Raw genomic sequence first — 21,844 nt, 5'->3', positions numbered from 1 at the left:
TCCAGGTTACATGGTACAGTTAGTACAGGATGTCCAGATTACATGGTACAATTAGTACAGCATGTCCAGATTACATGGTACAGTTAGTACAGGATGTCCAGGTTACATGATAGTTAGTATAGCATGTCCAGGTTAGATGGTACAGTTAGTACATCATGTCCAGGTTACATGATAGTTAGTACAGCATGTCCAGGTTACATGATAGTTAGTACAGCATGTCCAGGTTAGATGGTACAGTTAGTACATCATGTCCAGGTTACATGATAGTTTGTACAGCATGTCCAGATTACATGGTACAGTTAGTGCAGCATGTCCAGGTTACATGATAGTTAGTACAGCATGTCCAGGTTACATGATAGTTTGTACAGCATGTCCAGATTACATGGTACAGTTAGTACAGCATGTCCAGGTTACATGGTACAGTTAGTACAGGATGGCCAGGTTACATGGTACAGTTAGTACAGCATGTCCAGGTTACATGGTACAGTTAGTACAGCATGTCCAGGTTACATGGTACAGTTAGTACAGCATGTCCAGGTTACATGGTACAGTTAGTATAGCATGTCCAGGTTACATGGTACAGCATGTCCAGTTTACATGGTACAGTTAGTACAGCATGTCCAGGCTGCATGGTACAGTTAGTACAGCGTGTCCAGGTTAGATGGTACAGTTAGTACATCATGTCCAGGTTAGATGGTACAGTTAGTACAGCATGTCCAGGTTACATGATGCAGTTAGTACAGAATGTCCAGGTTAGATTGTACAGTTAGTACAGCATGTCCAGGTTACATGATAGTTAGTACAGCATGTCCAGGTTACATGGTACAGTTAGTACAGCATGTCCAGGTTACATGGTACAGTTAGTACAGCATGTCCAGGTTACATGGTACAGTTAGTACAGCATGTCCAGGTTACATGGTACAGTTAGTACAGCATGTCCAGGTTACATGGTACAGTTAGTACAGCATGTCCAGGTTACATGGTACAGTTAGTACAGCATGTCCAGGTTACATGGTACAGTTAGTACAGCATGTCCAGGTTACATGGTACAGTTAGTACAGCATGTCCAGGTTACATGGTACAGTTAGTACAGCATGTCCAGGTTACATGGTACAGTTAGTACAGCATGTCCAGGTTACATGGTACAGTTAGTACAGCATGTCCAGGTTACATGGTACAGTTAGTACAGCATGTCCAGGTTACATGGTACAGTTAGTACAGCATGTCCAGGTTACATGATAGTTTGTACAGCATGTCCAGGTTACATGGTACAGTTAGTACAGCATGTCCAGGTTACATGGTACAGTTAGTACAGCATGTCCAGGTTACATGGTACAGTTAGTACAGCATGTCCAGGTTACAGAGTCACTGTATCTTTTTTTCAGGCCAGCAGTAAATCACTTAATTATTAGGCCAATTGTTTAGTGTTTTTTTATATATATATATTTTTTTCCCCTCTAAATGAGATCCAGTAATCAAGTTATCAGGAAATGCATATGCGTAAGCCTCAGAGATTACCTCTTTTACATGGTCTCCCTGTTTGTCTCGTAAAGACAAAGATTGTTAGGCCAGTTTACTTCTGGCTCCTCCTACACACTGGTTCCCTAATATGTATATTGTGTCTGTCTCTCCAACCTCCCAGGTGTTGACGTTTAAGGAGATCAACTGGCAGAGTCTGCGTATTGAGGCCGATGCCATAGAGAGTGAGGACCAGGACCTGAACAGTACCCCACTACGCCTCATCACCAACCAGGGACGCATCCGCATTGCCTTAAAGCGCAGGGTAAGACTGGGCCATGGGGGTGGGTTTTCTTGATGTGACTTTTCCCCAACCGTTTACCCATGTTACAGTTTCTCAAATGCAACTGTTCTCATGGTGTATCATAGATAAATAAACAAACAACATTGTGTCATTGACTAACCAGTAAAATGATTGTCTTATGACGACTAACCAGGTTTCTCCTCTCTTTAATCATACCCCAGCTGAAGGACTGTAACGTGCTGGCCTCTAAGCTGCTCTTCATCCTGGATGACCTGCTGTGGGTGCTGACGGACTCTCAGCTCAAAGCTGTCATCCACTACGCCAAGTCCCTGAGCGAGGCCATGGAGAAGTCTGCCCAGCAGAGGAAGAGCATGGCCGCAACGTCCCTACAGGTACCATCCTTCCGCCTTCCTCTTATATGTGTTAGAAACATTACAGAGTCTGCAGCCCACACTTATATTGTACTGCAGTTCAAGTCTATCTACTCACTCAAGCATTTTGTATACATATTATAATAGCCTGTGCAATAATTGCAGTCATATTGTTGATATTATTCTCTCTGTGTTAGACTGCACCACCTTCCCCTGGTATACACGCTCTATGGACAAACCCTCCTCCCTCTCCCAGTGGTGGAGTCCCCAGTACCCTGGACCAGTACTTTGATCAACACGATGTCAAAGAGTCCTCCTACCACACCTTCATCTCTCGTCTAGACCTGCACATATGCAACGACAGTTCCTCAGCAGACCCCGGTTAGTCCCACAGACAGCGTAGCCTAGTGGTTAGACTAGTAACCGAAAGGTAGTAACCGAAAGGTTGCAAGATCGAATCCCCGTGCTGACAAGGTACAAATCTGTCGTTCTGCCCCTGAACAAGGCAGTTAACCCACTGTTCCTAGGCCGTCATTGAAAATAGGAATTTGTTCTTAACTGACTTGCCTAGTTAAATAAAGGTAAAATAAATAAAAACACCCCAAAGATATGCCATGCACAGAATTAGACTATAACCTCTGACCCTCAAACTCATCTCTGGACCTTGAAGCCAGTTCCACTGCGGTTTTTCATTGTTGCCCTCTAATCTGTGACTGATTTAGAACTGGGACACCAGGTGTGTGCAATTAATTATCAGGTAGAACAGAAAACCAGCAGGCTCCAGACCTCGTAGGTTAAGAGTTTAATAGCCCTAAGCTATGACGTTTGTAGCTTTTCTGTCTGAAGTGATCTTATCTCTCATTTCTGGATGTCTTTAATTTAGACAATTATTGGTTGAAAACACGCTTTGGTAATGAAATTTCACTTCCTATTGTTATAAAATAAAAATGCGATGCTGCTTCTCGCAGTGACTTTTGAGGATTTTACATGGTGGTGTGGTCAAATCAAACTTTATTTGTCAAATACAACAAGTGTAGACTTTACCGTGTAATGCTTACTTACAAGCCCTTAACCAACAGTGCAGTTCAAGAAGAAGAAAATATTTACCAAGTAGACTAAAATAAAAAGTAATAATATAAGTTTAACAATAACGAGGCTATATACAGGGGGCACCGGTACCGAGTCAGTGCGGGGGGTACAGGCTAGTTGAGGTAATCTGTACATGGAGGTGGGGGCGAAGTGACTATGTATAGGTAACAAACAAACAGCGAGTCGCAGCAGTGTACAAAAGGGAGGGGTCAATGTAAATTGTCTGGTGGTGATTTAATGAATTGTTCAGCAGTCTTATGGCTTGGCGGTGGAAGCTGTTGAGGAGCCTTTTGGTCCTAGACTTGGCGCTCAGGTACTGGTGATCTTCTGCAAAGTTGTTTCCACGGGTGGCAAAAAGCTAAATTAACATGACACAAGCTGAATTAAATGTAAAAGGCTTTGAAAATGAACAGCTTGCAGTACGTTCAGTGCTCCGCTGACATTTCAGAGATCCCCTTGTTTTTCAGAGAAATCTTTATATGGAAAGCGTATATTAAATTATTAAAATACTACATTTCATTTCTCTAAATCAGTGTAACGGCTTACCTCTATATTGTTTTATGTCCTCCGGATTGGATAAGATGACCAGTTCAACGGTGAGCCTGTCAGTTTACCTTAATTCTCTCACAGCATCCAGCCTAGCCTTTTCTCTGGCCTCCATCGATTTAGTCACCCTAATATTGGCCATCCTGCAAGGGTAAAAAACTCCAATAACCTTTGAACAGATTATGATAGAGCAGGGGTTCCCAAACTTTTTTGGCCCTCGACCCCAACCATGTGAAAATAATTATGTAATTAGCCAATGTTAACTTTTTTTTGGTGCTATTGCAGTCAATTTAAAAAAATCGAACAGTGTTTTTGATTGTCTTCTCAACTCACCATCGCATACTGTTAATGTGGGGCTATGACAGTCGATTGCAAATAAGTCTGATATAATGTCTCTTATCTCACCACCACTAATGAGATGGGTGTGCTTGATGCATGTCGCGTCGGAGCTTCTCAAAATCAAGGGACGTGGTTGACAGTGTGCACCTCCTCTCTGCTGTCACATCCAACCTGGATCGATATTTGGTTTTAATGCAGACACGAGCACTGAATCCAGCTTCACACAGATATGTGCTGGCGAAGGGTGGACTACCATGAGTTTTATGGTGTTTTCAAGACAACTGGGAACTCAAAAAATACGAGATCAAATCATGACGTCAGTGATCTTCTGGTGGGAAAGTCGGAGCTCTAGAAAGAGGCCTGAGTTCCCGAGTTGGAATTGGGAGTTGGATGACTTGTTGGACTTGTTGGAGCTTGTTTCTTTCAAGTTCACAGTTGTCTTGAACGCACTGAAGTCGGAAGTCAGAGATTTCAGAGTTCCCATTTGTTTTGAATGTGGTATTAATGCGGAGAGGGAGATGGCAGGGTATTCCCTTTGAGTCAGGAACCAAAACTCCTCCATAGTGATCCGTGAATGCGTTGTCTGCAGCATTCGGTCACATGATAGCTCGACCAGCTGTTCGATTTCACTTACCGGCATGTCAACTGAGCCAGGATCACAGTCAAACGGATTGGGTAGTAGGTCCCAAAGTGTTCTTCCAAGCGTTGGATGTGAGCAGTCACCACTTGTGGGGGACACTCACTAATGCTGTTTTCTGTTATTTTCTTTTCAATACAGAAAGTCAACCAAGTCTGTATTTTTTACATCCTTTGTGAATGACAACCGTTCCTCTCTCAATGTGAAAAATGTTTCCAACACTCCCCCTGGATAACCACTAAGCCTCGGTTTGAAATAGGAGACACATTCATAACTAGAGTGCAGAGGCCTGCCCGCCGTCCAGGCATAGATGGAGCCTCATCTGTGCAAAAGCCCACCATTCGATCCCATATGGAATCTGTTTTTTGCCAATATAGCCACGCAGCACACTGAACATCCCCTATGCCATTTCATGCTCGGGAATCATAAGACAGAACAATATGTCCTCATGAATAGCTTCCCCCGACATGTATAACGAACAAAAGTCAATGCATGGGCGTCTCTGCCCTCACAGCTGACGTCCGTTTGGAGAGCATAATCTCTCCATGTCCCAGTCTGCTGTCCCCACATGCTTCAATATGGCCACCATTGTTCCTGTACCCAAGAAAGCAAAGGTAACTGAACTAAATGACTATCACCCCGTAGCACTCACTTCTGTCATCACGAAGTGCTTTGAGAGACTAGTCAAGGATCATATCACCTCTACCTTACCTGTCACCCTAGACACACTTCAGTTTGCCAGTAGATCCACAGACGATGCCATCGCACTGCACAATGCCCTATCCCATCTGGACAAGAGGAATACCTATGTAAGAATGCTGTTGATTGACTATAGCTCATCATTTAACATCATAGTACCCTCCAAGCACATCATCAGTACTCCCTGTTCACCCATGATTGCGTGGCCACGCACGCCTTCAACTCAATCAAGTTTGCAAACACCATCCCAACCGTGAAGCACGGGGGTGGCAGCATCATGTTGTGGGGGTGTTTTGCTGCAGGAAGGACTGGTGTACGTCACAAAATTGATGGCATCATGAGGGAGGAAAATGATGTGGATATATTTAAGCAACAGCTCAAGACATCGGTCAGGAAGTTAAAGCTTGGTCGCAAATGGGTCTTCCAAATGTACAATGACCACAAGCATACTTCCGAAGTTATGGCTTAAGGACAACAAGGTCAAGGTATTAGTGGCCATCACAAAGCCCTGACCTCAATCCCATAGAAAATGTGTGGGCAGAACTGAAAAAGCGTGTGCGAGCAAGGAGGCCTACTCAGTTACACCAGCTCTGTCAGGAGGAATGGGCCAAAATTCACCCAACTTTTTGTGGGAAGCTTGTGGAAGGCTACCCGAAACGTTTGACCCAAGATAAACAATTTAAAGGCAATGCTATCAAATACTAATTGAGTGTATGTAAACTTCTGACCCACTGGGAATATGATGAAAGAAATAAAAGCTGAAATAAATCATTCTCTCTACTATTTTTCTGACATTTCACATTCTTAAAATAAGGTGATGATCCTAACTGACCTAGACAGGGAATTTTTACTGGGATTAAATGTCAGGAATTGTGAAATATTGAGTTTAAATGTATTTGGCTAAGGTGTATGTAAACTTCCGACTTCACTGTACTTAGGCTTTATGTCACTGGCCACTTTAATAAATGGAACACTAGTCACTTTAATAATGTTTACATATTTAGCATTTCTCATCTCATATGTATATACTGTATTCTATTCTACTGTATCTTAATCTATGCCGCTCTGACATTGCTCGTCCAAATATTTATATATTCTAAATTCCATTCCTTTACTTAGATTTATATGTGTTGTTGTGAAATTGTTAGATATTACTTGTTAGTTATTACTGCACTGTTGGAGCTACAAACACAAGCATTTCGCCACACCTGCAATAACATCTGCTAAACACGTGTATGTGACTGATACATTTTCATTTGATTTGATCAAAGTCTCTAATAATGTGTAGTTTCATAGTGTAGGGGGCATAGCCATTCACTGTGGGAATGATTCAAGTGCAACGGTCAGGTGCGGCCTTTTCCCATGATCTAAGGGCGCTTTCTCGAAATCCACCCTCCAATTAGGGTCTTGATGGTGAAAATGAGTTGTCAGAGGTGAACAAAGCTTTTGACCTCTGACCTCTCATGTCACACAGATGAGCCTCCTCCTCCATACTCTCAGGGTGCAATGCAGCTGACCTTCCGCAAGCTTGGTTTTGACTACTACCCCATCCACAGGCCTGGTGAGTGTACTTCCCCCGATCGGTCAAGAGACTTGTGCTCCTATTTGTTATAATTAGAGCTCACGTTTATTCACTGCTGTCCACAACGTCCTTTGTTAGTGCTCCCACTGAAATCTCAACCTATATTCAGACTTCTAGTAAGCCTCCTCTCCATTCATTCATGCAAACTAATAGCATTTTTGTACATAGTCCCCCCATTTTAAGGGACCAAAAGTATTGGGACAAATTCACTTATGTGTATTAAAGTAGTCAAAAGTTAAGTATTTGGCCTTAATACTCATTCATAGCACACAATGACTGCATCAATCTTGTGACTCTATACATTTGTTGGAAACATTTGCTGTTTGTTTTGGTTATAATCCTGAATGAATCGTGAATAATGATGAGTGAGAAAGTTACAGACGCACATATACCATACACCCCCCTGCCAAAACAAATGCTAACCTACCCTGTTATTGTAATGTTGAGAGGTTAGCATGTCTTGGGTGTATGATATTTGTGCGTCTAACTTTCTCAATCCTTATTATTCACGATTAATTCCGGCTTATCCGTAATCATTGTAACATGATTCCTAGTATATGAAACCTCAACCTCCATTCAAACTTCTATTAAGCCTCCTCTCCATTCATTCATGCAAACTAATAGCCTAGATGGCGAAGGATGCCCATTGCTATTATTCTCAGTGGAATTATTTGACTGTAGAATGTGGAGCACCTCAATTCTTTCTAGAACTCTCCACTTCACTTCATCAGAACTACTGGTCTGTTACACAATTATGGAAAACACATTTTAAGGGAGATTGGATTGGTTTGCTTGAGCAATCATGCTAAATCCCAGATCAAATAGTAAAAAACAAAGCTTTGGGAAAAAATACTTTATATAACTGGGATGTTATATATTTTTTTTTATTAGGGTGTGCGATGGAATCTTTTCAACAATAACCCTGGTGATGCAGTGAACCCTATTGTATAACCTTAATGTATGACTTTGTATGATATGACCTGCAGGTGATGGCTGTCGGCATTGGGAGCGTCACTGTGGGGCGATGGATGCCCGGGCCCAGTGGGCTGGCATTCTACTGCAGGAGTTCCAGAGGAGGGTGGAAGCGTCAGGGATCCCTGGGCCAGACTCTAAGGTCCCCAACCAGGTCAAGGACTTCCCCGCTAAGAGGACCCAGGGTGAGACTTACTACAACACACTGCCAGGTCCTCTTACTGTAGTAGGAATCTGATCCACCAACAGACAAACACTACATAAACAAAAGTATGTGGACACCCCTTCAAATTAGTGGATTCGGCTATTTCGGCCACACCCGTTGCTGACCAGTGTATAAAATCGACCACACAGCCATGCAATCTCCATAGACAAACATTGGCAGTAGAATGGCTTTACTGAAGAGCTCAGTGACTTTCAACGTGGCACCGTCATAGGATGCCACCTTTCCAACAAGTCAGTTCGTCACATTTCTGCCCTGCTAGAGCTGCCCCGGTCAACTGTAAGTGTTGTTATTGTGAAGTAGAAACGTCTAGGAGCAACAACGGCTCAGCCGTGACGTGGTAGGCCACATAAGCTCACAGAACGGGACCGCCGAGTGCTGAAACATGTAGGGCATAATCGGTTGCAACACTCACTACCGAGTTCCAAACTGCCTCTGGAAGCAAATTTGGGTTTGGCGGATGCCAGGAGAACGCTACCTGCCCGAATGTATAGTGCCAACTGTAAAGTTTGTTGGAGGAGGTATAATGGTCTGGAGCTGTTTGTTATGGTTCGGTCTAGGCCCCTTAGTTACAGTGAAGGGAAATCTTAACGCTATAGCATACAATGACATTCTAGACGATTCTGTGTTTCCAACTTTTTGGCAACAGTTTGGGGAAGGCCCTTTTCTATTTCAACATGAAAAGTCCATACAGAAATGGTTTGTTAAGATCGGTGTGGAAGAACTTGACTGGCCTACAAATAGCCCTGACCTCAACTCCATCGAACACCTTTGGGATGAATTGGAACGCCGGCTGCGAAGCCAGGCCTAATCGCCCAACATAAGTGCCCGACCTAACTAATGTTCTTGTGGCTGAATGAAAGCAAGTCCCCGCGGCAATGTTCCAACATCAAGTGGAAAGCCTTCCCGGAAGAGTGGAGGCTGTTATAGCAGCAAAGGGGGGACCAACTCCATATTAATGCCCATGATTTTGGAATGAGATGCTCGACGAGCAGGTGCCCACATGGTTTTGGTAATGTAGTGTACCTAGTGATGAGAATAAATTGTTATTTACAAGTCACAGATACTGACGCTAAAAGTTTGACTTATGAAATACACAGATGGACAACCCACCCCCAAGGCCAGCCCTCCTGAAAGGGAGCAGATCTCCAAGAGGACCTCAATAGCACAACCTCTCCTGGGGAACCCTCCTAAGAGGCTCCGCTCCAGCTGTGTGGTGGTACGAATGGATGACCTGGATATACATCAGGTGAGACAGGACTACCTATGTACAGGACTACCGTTAGACTTCCTCTGACATTGTTTTCTGTAATGAAGGCAGTCAAGTGTGCTATTCATTTTAAAAGGCTATCAATGGCAAGGACAGAAGACATGGAATGCAGCTGTTTGCACAGAATCGAGACCGGTTGATGACAGGAAAGCCATGTGAAGAAAATGAAATACTCTCTATGCACTATTACAGGATTTCCTAACCTGGCAATGTAGTTTTAGTTATATCATAGTAAGAGGGGAAACCCTTTTCTCCTCGCCACGCTCGAGTGCCCTAAAGCTTGTCAGCTGTGATGTAGAAAACCCCCTGCCAACACAAATAGAGCTAAGCAGTTCCTACTTTTACAGCCATAGAGGAAATCAGATATAATATGCAGCAAGCCATGATAAGGGGTATTTTGAGCTTGAGTTGGTGGTAATTTCCCCTTTCTCTGTAAATAATAAAAAATGTAAGACCTTTTGTAGTTTCATTTCATGAGATGGGATATGCAGTGAGCACCAGAGGTATTGGGACAGAGTTTTATTGTTTTGGCTCTGTACTCCAGCACTTTGGATTTGAAAGGATACAATGACTGTGGTTAAAGTGCAGACTGTCAGCTTTAATTTGAGGGTTTACTATTTTCATCCATATTGGGTGAACCGTTTAATAATTACAGGACTTTTCGTACATAGTCCCCCCATTTTAGGGGACCAAAGGTATTGAGACAAATTCACATGTGTATTAAAGTAGTTTCTATACACTTCTACATTAATGTGGATGCCACCATGGTTATGGATAATCCTGAATGAATCGTGAATAATGATGAGGGTGAAAGTTACAGATCCATACATTTCATACCCCCCCCAGAAATGCTAACCTCCTCTGTTATTGTAATGGTGAGAGGTTAGCATGTCTTGGAGGTATGCTAACCTCCCCTGTTATTGTAATAGTGAGAGGTTAGCATGTCTTGGAGGTATGCTAACCTCCCCTGTTATTGTAATGGTGAGAGGTTAGCATGTCTTGGAGGTATGCTAATCTCCCCTGTTATTGTAATGGTGAGAGGTTAGCATGTCTTGGGAGTATAATATTTCTACGTCTAACTTTCTCACTCGTCATTATTCACGATTCATTCAGGATTATCCGTAATCATGGTGGCATCTACATTAATGTAGAAGTGTTAAGAAACATATTCTATTCTTATTTACAATAAAAGTGAATGAAATGACAAAATACATTATTTATCATTAATTTCTATTGGGCACAAAATAATCTGAAATACAACCAAAACAAGCAGCAAATGCATCCAACAAATTTGTAGAGTCACAAGCTTGATGTAATCATTGCATGCTATGAATACCGGACCAAATACTTAACTTTTGACTACTTTAATACACACAAGTGAATTTTTCCCAATACTTTTGGTTCTCTAAAATGGGGGGACTATGTACAAAAAGTGCTGTAATTTCTAAACGGTGAAAATACCCTCAAATTAAAGCTGACAGTCTGCACTTCAACCTCGTAGTCATTGTATAATTTCATCCACAGAGCCAAAACAACAACACAATTGTCACTGTCCCAATACATTTGGAGCTCACTGTAGTTAATACTGCATGAAGTTCCTTTTACACTAAGTTTCACTCTGACAGTCAGAAAACTCATTACTGTTAAGTTTTTGTGTGAGAAAAGCACTTAAGAAATCAAATTCACATGAATAATTATTACCACCCCCTCTCCTCACACAGGTGTCTACAGGGGGGCGCCACAGCAAGAAGACCCAGTCCTTACTATCCTGTAACCGCAAGGCCCTGAACCTAGCAGACAATATACCAGCCATCCACCTGCAATTCACAGAGTATTACTTCCCTGACAACCCCGGTTTGCCTGGTATGAGCTAACCATATACTGTTGTGTGTGTTTCTTGCAAACTGCTATTTAGTCATTATCCTAGTAAATGATTCAAACTAGTTTCTAGCTGATCCTCCAATTCAATATTCCGTTCTCTTGTGGTGAAAGAAACAAACCATTAGAATATTATCTTACAACTGAAAATATGTCCCTCTCTCCATCCCCTCTCCTTCCCCAGTACCCAATACTAACCTATATGCCCAACTGAACGGCCTACAGCTGTGCCTGGACCCTGCCAGTCTGCTGTGGGTCAACCTGTTCTCTAGGGGCCTGCTGCGTACCCTGGAGCAGGTCAAAGCCTTCTACCACCTCCAGGACAGCAGCAAGGCAGAGGAGCACATGGACATCCACATGGACGCAGCTCAGATCAAGGTGAGACTGGTTGAATAAACCCAGACCAAGCTGTCAGAAGAGTCGCATCATTGCAGTTAGTGTCCCTTTTGGCAGCAGAATAGAGTTGCATCATTGCAGTCAGTGTCCCTTTTAGCAGCGAATAGAGTTGCATCATTGCAGTCAGTGTCCCTTTTGGCAGCAGAGTATTACAGCTCATTACACAACTTTAAGTCATTTCAAGTGTTTCTAGTGTTGTTCAACCTTCCAGATGTTTGCCCTTAGGGACTTTTGTGTAGAAACACTGCTCTATTTGGTAATGGATATGCAGTTCAACGTTTTGTAATGCTTCTGGCTTTCGTCTCCAGTTTTCTCTCCAATGAAATGGAAAGGGCCCATTTAAACTTTGGTGTTGATGTTATTACTGGGTTAGTGTATCAGGTCAGGAGATGACTGTGTTCCTGTTTCTGTGCCTGCCCCCTGTCTGTCTGCAGCTGATCATTCCCCTGGAGTCGTCCATCATGGACCACCAGGACCGGCCCCAGTCCCTAAGCATCACCGTTCCCCAGATGGTCCTCAGCAACACACGCCACTCCCCCCACGGCACCCGGGCCGACCTCCACACCACCTACAGCAGCTTCTCCACCTGCCACTTCTTCCAGTCAACTCCCCCTTGCTCCTTCCCCCGAGACCAGAGCTCCTTCCTCCCCCTACCCTCTGCCTTCCTCCAGCACTCCCTGGAGATGGAGCCCCTGTCCCTGTCTGAGAAGAGGCCCCTAAGGCCCAAGGATGTCTGGTTCCTCAGCCTGTCCCGTCTGTCCATGAGCTTCGAGGGGGCGCGGAAAAGCAACAGGGGCAGAGCTCACCCCTTCGTGGAGCCTTTCACCATTTCTGTGTGGATGTGTCGTCCGTCTGCGTTTAAGGGCAGTTCCCTGGTCTCCTCCCCCAATGAACCAGCTCCTGTTGATCCCAACCATAAAACCCCAGAACAGCATGAAAACCACCTCCCGCCCAACCTGGAACACAACCAGGACAGTCAACAGGAGGTTGCAATGGCTTCTATCCACTTCCTGGCCCAGGCCATCACACCGGTCAAGGTGTGGCTCAACCACTACCAGTATGTTGCCCTGTTGCGGATGAAGGACACCCTGGCCAGGCTGGGGCACGAGCTGGGCCGGGACACCAGGGACGCTAAGCAGGCCAGGGGCCAGGAGGCTGACCCTCCTACGGTGTGCTTAGCCCTCCTAATGGACTCAGTGGAGCTGGGGCTCCTGCTACCACCTGCAGCCACAGAGCCAGAGGAGGAGGCCCACACCCCAGGGTCTGAAAGCCCCAGCCTGACAGACTCCGATCTCTCCCCCACTCACCAGTCTACTTCGCCAGGCCCTCTGGAGGACAGTGGGATAGGAAACACCACTGCCACCGTCAACAGCTCTCCTCCCCTTGAGCAGGAAGTGGATGGTGTGGTAGAGGAGGCCAGCGAGGCAGTGGAGGTCATGGAGGGGGAGATGGCCCAGGGGGATGGCAGTGGTCCTGTTCTCTCTCCTCCCTTCTCCCCTGAACACCATCCCTCCCTCCTGTCCAGGGACCCCTCTACCTTCAGCCTGGAGGGAGAGCTGTCCACTGCCCTCACCTCCACCAAGGACGTCACCAAAGATGCCATTAGTGCCTCCCTGGACCTGACTAAAGGGGCGTTCTCCATCACAAAAGATGCCTTCAGCTTCATGAGTCGCGGGTCGGGGATGAGCAAGCTTTTCAATCCACAGGCCAAGTAGGTTTCCTAGCATGCTCTCCTGCTGTGCTGTTGTCATTACACCATATGGTTCAGCTCTTCCAGGTCCATATTGTAAACTGTATGGATGTGGTTTTACTGGTGTGAATGAACATAAAGGCTGTTGACCCTAATTCACCCTCTGTTTCTGTTTGTGTAGGGAGCAGCGCCCTGAGGAGGGGTCCCCCATGGCCAGCCTGCGGCTCCAGTCCATGAACCAGTCTCTCTCGCAGCACTCATTTGACAGCGCTATCCTGGACTGCAGCCTGCCCAACGACCACCTCTCAGTGGAAAGCGACGCCAGCGAGAACTTTGTCATCCTCATGGATGGTAACTCCCCACAATATCATCAGTCACTTCAAAACCATGCAAACTCTACAACACACATGCTTATTGTATCAAGAGCATACAGAACATTTAAAAATAAATATATATTATCTATATAGTAAGATGATTTAAAAACAATAATCTTGAATCCCACTGGACAATAGAGTTTTGCCCATGTGTTTTGTTGTGGTTTCAGAGTCAGGGGTAGAGTCCATGATGCGGCCCAACGGCACCCCGGGGCCCAGTGGAGGCAGTCCTGCCCTGGGGACAGAGGGGGGGTCCTCAGCTGACCTGAGCAGCTCCCTGTCCCAGAGCATTGAGGACATCACACAGGACACAGTGGGTCCCATTTACATACATACACTGTCCAGTGTGACTGTGACATTACAGAGGCATTGTCAGCACTTTCATTGTATATGCTCAGCAATCGTACTGTATTTGTAAGCTGAGCAATGCAGAATTGTTATTGTGGATAACTGATTGTGCTGTGGTGTGCTGTGCAGGCCTCTGTGTTGTTGCTGGTGCTCAGTGGGATGGCCTGTGTGGCAGACCTGAAGGGAGAAGACCTGGTGGTGGCAGTGGAGGCCCAGGATCTCATCCTAAGACAGATGGGCAACGTCAGGGTCTCTGACCTGCTGACCGAACTGATGCCAGGTAACTAACTGCAAGCTACGGATGGAACTATGCTTTTATCCATTCTGGATGACCGCCAGAGGCAGATTTGGATAATAATCCAGCGTAAAGACTGCCTCTGTCAGTCATCGAAAATGAAATAGAACTTAACTACCTAAAGACCCTGCACCTTACTGAGCATCAGTCACACTCAGCATCTGTCTCAACACACTGGCTCTCAATTTCGAATAAAAATGGTTCCTTTTGTCAGAGAACACTCTGTCCTCCCAACCCACTCATTCTCTCCGATTCCCTGTAAAACACCTGTTATATCCACTCACAAAAAGAAAAACTACACCTTATGGGACAACGCAGAGTGTGAAGAGACACACAGACACACACACTTGCAAATTCACACAGTGGCTAGCACACGCACTCTACACACACATACAGTTTAATATTGAATATATTGTAGTGTTATACATTTTGTGTTGTAGAAATGTAGTGGTGTAATGATGTTATATGATGTACCGTTTTATATTATTCGTTTTTTTGTGTGATGTGTGTGTCTTAATGTGCTTAGACCCCAGGAAGAGAGTAGCTAATGGGCATCCATAATAAATACAAATACATACTCATATTGTGATATAATCACTCCTGTAATCACCTCACTCTCCCAGTGTAACTACTAAAGACTCTCAATTCTACTTTTAGACCACTCTGCATCCATAGTACCCATTCTCTGACTACACAACACACCATTTTTTACATGATGTCCGTAGCGCCAGGTGGGTCTACGGTTGGCCAGAGGCAAGGCTGCAGGGCAGTTCCCGTGGTGGGCATACGGATGGAGATGGGTCCTTCTGCAGCGCGGCATGGTTCTCTGTCTGCGTTGGTGGGTCACCTGGAGCTGGGTGTGCGAGGCTGTCGGGTGGATCTGTTGGTTTCTACCCTGGCCACCCTGGGGCCCTTCCTGGAGGATGAGCTCAGTGCTGACGTCCAACCCATTAAGATCCGGCTGGAAAACGTCACTATCACTCTGAAGGTCAGCTGGTAACAGGGAGACCATGGAACTCTGTTGGGGTCAGATAATGTTATTTGATGTGTAGCCTGTTTTTATATGTGGTAAGATCCCAACAGTGTTCCATAGGATACAGATTTAATAAATGACAGTTAGCCTGCCATCCATGCAATGGAGTTAACAAGTGTTTTCCCCTCCTGTTTAGGATGATGGTCCCAAGGTCTACCCCACGGCCCCCCAGCCCCAACCTGTCACCTTTACCGTAGACCAGGTGGTTGTGGAGCGGTATGATGACGGCATTTTGAGAATCAAAGGTGATTGGGGGAGAGGAGACGGACATGCCTTTGAATATTACAATGATTTTGTCTCTCACTGCTTGAATGACATCGAATAACAGGAGTCATCTTTATTTCTAAATATGTATTGTCTTGCCTTGCAGGTGGTGAAGGCCCAGTCCCAAGAGACTCAGCAGGTGGTGCTGTGGTATGTTTGGAGAAGCCAGACAGTTTTTGTTCTGTCCAACAATCGCAGATCACGGTAGATCTCTACACCCACTCACACTGGCTCACCAGTATCAGTAAGGATTAGGCTAGTTCCAACCACCATGTAAAATGAAAGCGTAGCATACATAAAGTGATTATTCATGATAGCACAGTCCCTACAATAGTTGCATTGTACTTATGGTTTTTAACTTTAAATGTGTATGAAACGGTTGATATAGAAACGCATGTACTCACAGAGCTTAAATGGAATGCTTTTAAGTTACATTGTTGATGATTAGATAAAGATAAGGCCACACTGCCATCAACCATGAATCTACTGATACAGATCCTGTGTTCCTGTTGTAATAGCAGAAGGATCTATTCCTACCGAGACAGTTGTAGTACTCTTGTTCTTGTCTGGTTCTCTTGTTAAGGCTAAGAGGGGCCAAATCAGGGTAGCAATTACAGCTGAAGAGATTTAGCATACTTGCCCTGGCAAAGAAACATTATTTAGAAGTGAAAAGCAATAAAGACAACAACCTTTTCCCTTCAGAATACTTTCCTGGAGTCGCAGCTATCGGAAGCTCAGTCGGCCCTCTCTCAAGCCCTCACTGACCGAGAACGTCTCCTCTTGGAAGTCAGGAAGTACGATCCCATGTTTGACCTGTGACCGCTTTACTTCCCCGGCCAGCAGAGGGCAATATACTGGCACTGCATCAATAAGGGAGTAAAGGAACTGAAAGAAATGTCTGGACAAAATTAGCTGTCTGAACCCAGGCATATGACAATTTCTAAAGAACAGTGATGAGTACCTAACAGTAGAATCCACCCTGATGGTTCCAAAGTTCAAGCTCTTGTAATGAATTGCACAAACGAACAGTGTGTCACTTCCAGAGAACACATAGGGGGCCCCTGTAGAAAACAGGAGCCCTACTGTAGTCACTCTTTACACACTGAGGTATATGACGGGTATTGCTGTACATTTAAAGCTATTTACACCTAGTTTGAATTTAAACCACCATAGAGAATAGTTGACTCATTGTTGTGCTGCACCTCACTGGCCATCTATCTTTAGCAAATCTTTTATTTGAAGAACAGATGCCAAAATTAGTCTACTATGCAGTCTTCTATGCAGAGAACTGTCAGTTTAGTAGTGTTAAGAGTCCATTGATGTTGTTTCCTGTACAAATCTTTCACTGTCAGGCATGCCCTGTGAAAACCACTAGAGCTCTAGGAATGTTGGTGTGTGGGTTTACAAACACCCACCAAGCTGCAACTATAAAACTGCTCGCTATTGTAAAGTAGATCCTGTTCATAATTGTACATAACTGTACGTCTGTATAGTTAGTAGCTGGTATTTTAGATGCATTCATGTAACGTTGTTTAGGACGATTGTGTATTAAATAGAAGTGGGAAAGGGAAAGAAAAACACTGACTTAAAGCAGTACTGCATTGTAAACATGGAGCTCCTGTCTGTGGGATCACCAGGCACACCTCCGCATATCTAACCTTTTGAATGGTTGTGTATCCGAGAAGGGGAAAGCTCTCTCCACACTGTTCTCAGATACCAGGTCAAAACATTCCCCAGTCTTATTGAAACGTATATGATTTTTTGTTAAACTACATTTGGTGGTTGAATGTTCAGATGACACATGCTTTCTGATCTTTTGAGGACAGTTAAGACAATGGTTATGGTACATTAACTGGTTTAGTTTGTTACTTGAGAGTTGTACCCTGCACTCAGACAGTTATTAGTTGAACTCCTTTACTCACCCATCTGCATGGAGAAACACCATCTAGGCATATACTAATACCTCACTGACCATCCATAGAATTAGACTTCAATAAGTCCTTCTGCTACCCCTAACTTTTAGATACAGGGGATTGGATTGGGGTATATTCATCTATGGTTAGAAGCCCCTGTTTTGGATCCCAGTATGGATGAAATGTAGTGTTATTATTTTGATATGAACTGTTACAGGCAGTCATGAATATTTACTTTTTGCAGCTATTTTAAATACTTTTTGATAAGACAGTGTTGCTACTAGCCATCTCAACAAACACATTGCACAGCCATCAGATCAAATAATACATAGAGATACTGCATCTTAATTGCATATATATACACAAAATATGTATAATGCTAATGCTTTTATCTACACTAAAACTGACAGGTGCACTAATGCCAATTTGTTGTATTCTACACATTGGGTACCTTTCTATGACTATGGAACACCTGTGAAGCCTTTGTCCTAATTGGAGTTATATTATTTAATGTGGTTATATAATTAGACATTTTTTTTGTAATTATAGGATATCTAATGTGGAGGTGACAAAATGTATTATTTGTAAAAAAAATTCTGTTGTCTCAGAAGATTGGTACTTGAGAGGAGAGACATTGGGTTAACGTTACTTAGATCAAAGTCACACTCAGCAAAACAAGTGTGATTAGGGAGAAAGTCAAATGGGTCAAGAAGAGACTTGTGTATGTGGTATGGTGCTAACAAGTTAACTAACCCTTGGTTGAGCTTTTAGCATCATTCTCCACTCTCTTCTGAGTGGAACTGCGAGACCTCTGGTGGCCATAATAATATACCACTGTACCAAGCCTCTGGGGTTGTTTCTCTGGTTGCCTTCTGATATTAATGTATGAATGATAGTGTTACATTCTGATTGAGGGAAGTAGCATGAAGCAAAGGAGGAATTCTGTTTTACCCATAGCCTGAGAACAGTTTTAAGCTATTTTTCTTTTTTTAAATGTAAAAGCGCAAATGCCTAAGGTTAAGAAATTAACAATTGTCTAATGTGTCCGTTTTTTCCCTCGTCATGCATGTTTGTATTTGAACATTCCCTCAAGGTCACATTCAGTGTAACAAAGCAGGGATTCCGTTCTCAATAATATCAACAACTCTCAGAAAATACATACTGCTACCCAATTGTTTTTTTGATTGTAGATATTTGCTTTTAGTTTTTTTTTGCATGACCTTGGCTGTAGCTACGTTACCATCCAATTGGCGACAGATTTTCATATGAATATTCTATAATCCGCATTAAAACAATATGCCCATTTTCCCACCAGAGTCGTTTCCATCATATTGATTTGTTGCGGTTAAAGGTTGTGCGCGATGTAGTGCACATAAAAATAACTTTTGCGGTTAAATTTCCATGTACCGAATCCAAAATAAATGTTCAACTCTACTGATGGTTTTGTCACAAAAAATGTTGCGTTATATAGACGGGTTGGTTGTTTAAGCAATAAGGCCGGAGTGGGTGTGGTATATGGCCAATATACCACGGCTAAGTGTTGTTCTTGGGGACTACGCAACCAGAGTGCCTGGATACAGCCCTTAGCCGTGGTATATTGGCCATATACCACAAACCCCAGAGGTGCCTTATTGCTATTAGAAACTGGTTACCAACGTCATTAGAGCAGTACAAATAAATGTTTTGTCATACACGTGGTATACGGTTTGTTATACCACGGCTTTCAGCCAATCGGCATTCAGGGCTCGACCCACCCAGTGTATAATTAAGAACAACACGCGATGCAGGTGAAACAGACAGGGTAGGCTTAGACACTTGACAACATTTTGTCTCAAAATGTATTTATTTTTAAACATAATTACATTTGCACAATAAGCACTTGTCTCTCAAATACATTGTTAGTTATTGGTTAGCTAGTGAATTTTTGCTATATTAGCATAGACATGACATGGTATCAATAATATTATAAACTGGATGGTTCGAGCCCTGAATGATGATTGGCTGAAAGTACCGTATACGAGTTTGACAAAACATTTATTTTTACTGCTCTAATTACGTTGGTAACCATATCGATGCGCACACCTGGTTATTGTAAGTGATGTGGAAGGAAAATGGTCCCTAGTTAGAAAGCTGTTGTCTGACTGACTAAACTCGTCTAAAATCCATGCTCACCCCCTCCTTAGAACAACTCTGTTAGCTCTCTCCATCCGCAGCAGGGTGACCACTCAGCCCCCAGCCAGCTTCCACTTCACAGGGGGGAGCCTGTCAAGTTACATTTCTGCTGCCCCCTTCAACTGTTCTGGGTTACCATGACAACAGCCCTGAGCCAGCCAAATAGTGCCATGCATGAGGGGGTGGGACTGGCATACTCTGTCCCTTTAGTCATTAGAATGACTTTGCAAAAATATAGTATTCTCATTGTTGTGGAAGGAGTGGGTGCGTGCATGTAATAACTGAATGGATTGTTATTTTGCTCTGGATTATTTGCACTTAAGTGTTGTACATTAACTGGAAATTGCACTTGCTTAGTGCGACAGTGAGAGAATCATCCCAGAGAAGATAATGTCCTGATACATTTGTTGAGACCCTCTGACTGTTTTTTGTCAAATTTGTTTAACACTTGCTTAGAATTCCTCACCTAAGATGTTTTAATGTCATTCAATAAGACTCATGTAAACTTGGTTCTGTGAACCAAATTAGTATGTGAGAATTTGTGATAAAATAAAGTGATAAAATATTGACGCAACCTTTATTTGTGTGCCGTCTATTGTCCTAGTGTAGGTTGGTGACTGATCTTTACACATTTATTGGTCAGAGAGCAGGTTTGAGGTTAGCGTCCTATAACATGCACACACACAAGCTCAATTTACGAGACTTTACCTGTCCTCTAATGAGAAGATACATTTTATTTATTGAAATGTCTTATTGACCCAAATTCTGTATTAAAACACTTTTTTCCATGAGGCACTAGCAGGGACCAATTTTGGATACATCCTTTATGCTTCAGCTCAAATAATAAGTAGATCTAATATTTTCATCAAACCTTGATGCTATTCTATTATTGACAAGTATATCCAATAAATACCCTCAACTAACACAGAGATTGACTTTGGAGTTGGACTATTCCTGACAGCAGTATACTGCATTTGCCTTCATGGCCAGACATTCTCAATGCCAGTGGACATTGGAATAGAGAGAATGAACATGATAAAGTGGTGTGTAAGTTGCCACCATCTAAAAGGTGGAATACATCCCTGCTTGGCTCTGTCCATCTATAATCAGCAAGGCATGAGTGGCTCAGTGGAAGAGAATGTTATTGTGCTTTATATTGGGGATCTGCTCTGTTCTTTAGCCTCCTGACAGCCTTCCTCATGTGCTTGGGCTGCAGGGGAGGCATGTCTCCCCTCTTCTCACACACGTCCAGAGTTGCAGGGCCAAACAGAAGAAAGTTAGTCGTCAAAATGCCTCAAAGTCTTTGTTGGTGGAGATACAAGACAATCAAGAACTCATGTCTGGTCAATATTAACCCAGCGATGTCCTTTACTCACCTTCTTCCACTATTTCTCCAGCAAATACCGGACATAACCACATTTTGAGAGACTGAGGATCCTGTGATGGACTGTATGAACCAGGTAAAGATAAACATATGTTGAAATACAGCATACATGCATCAGTGAATTTTATGATTGAAATTGAATTGATTAAGATGAAATATTACATAAAACTGCCTAAAGGTCTTACCTTCTTTACATTTACATTTAAGTCATTTAGCAGACGCTCTTATCCAGAGCGACTTACAAAATGGTGCATTCACCTTATGATATCCAGTGGAACAACCACTTTACAATAGTACATCTATATCTTTTTGTTGGGGGGGGGGGGGGGGGGGGTTAGAAGGGTTACTTTATCCTATCCCAGGTATTCCTTAAAGAGGTGGGGTTTCAGGTGTCTCCGGAAGGTGGTGATTGACTCCGCTGTCCTGGCGTCGTGAGGGAGCTTGTTCCACCATTGGGGTGCCAGAGCAGCGAACAGTTTTGACTGGGCTGAGCGGGAACTGTGCTTCCTCAGAGGTAGGGGGGCCAGCAGGCCAGTGGTGGATGAACGCAGTGCCCTTGTTTGGGTGTAGGGCCTGATCAGAGCCTGAAGGTATGGAGGTGCCGTTC

The 21,844-nt window shown here is 43.6% G+C and overlaps 1 protein-coding gene across 1 annotated transcript in view; it reads left to right on the top strand.

Annotated features, from left to right (window-relative positions):
- Positions 1-20,271, top strand: part of LOC106566913 (bridge-like lipid transfer protein family member 3A) — a 62,520-nt gene extending 42,249 nt beyond the window's left edge. The window contains exons 6-21 of the mRNA XM_014135516.3: positions 1,643-1,783; positions 1,984-2,154; positions 2,331-2,514; positions 6,918-7,004; positions 8,012-8,182; positions 9,321-9,469; positions 11,212-11,353; positions 11,553-11,746; positions 12,199-13,475; positions 13,636-13,805; positions 13,999-14,141; positions 14,306-14,456; positions 15,197-15,459; positions 15,641-15,749; positions 15,875-15,972; positions 16,471-20,271. Coding sequence (XP_013990991.3) covers positions 1,643-1,783; positions 1,984-2,154; positions 2,331-2,514; positions 6,918-7,004; positions 8,012-8,182; positions 9,321-9,469; positions 11,212-11,353; positions 11,553-11,746; positions 12,199-13,475; positions 13,636-13,805; positions 13,999-14,141; positions 14,306-14,456; positions 15,197-15,459; positions 15,641-15,749; positions 15,875-15,972; positions 16,471-16,587 — 3,567 coding nt within the window. The 3' untranslated portion in view covers positions 16,588-20,271. The remainder of the gene's footprint in view (positions 1-1,642; positions 1,784-1,983; positions 2,155-2,330; positions 2,515-6,917; positions 7,005-8,011; positions 8,183-9,320; positions 9,470-11,211; positions 11,354-11,552; positions 11,747-12,198; positions 13,476-13,635; positions 13,806-13,998; positions 14,142-14,305; positions 14,457-15,196; positions 15,460-15,640; positions 15,750-15,874; positions 15,973-16,470) is intronic.
- The last annotated feature ends 1,573 nt before the right edge of the window (positions 20,272-21,844 follow it).

This window comes from Salmo salar, chromosome 13 (genome assembly GCF_965601325.2).
Source record: "Salmo salar chromosome 13, fSalSal1, whole genome shotgun sequence".
Classification (NCBI taxonomy): domain Eukaryota; kingdom Metazoa; phylum Chordata; class Actinopteri; order Salmoniformes; family Salmonidae; genus Salmo; species Salmo salar.
The sequence above is the reverse complement of the archived record's forward strand: the minus strand, read 5'-3'. Positions and strand labels throughout refer to the sequence as shown.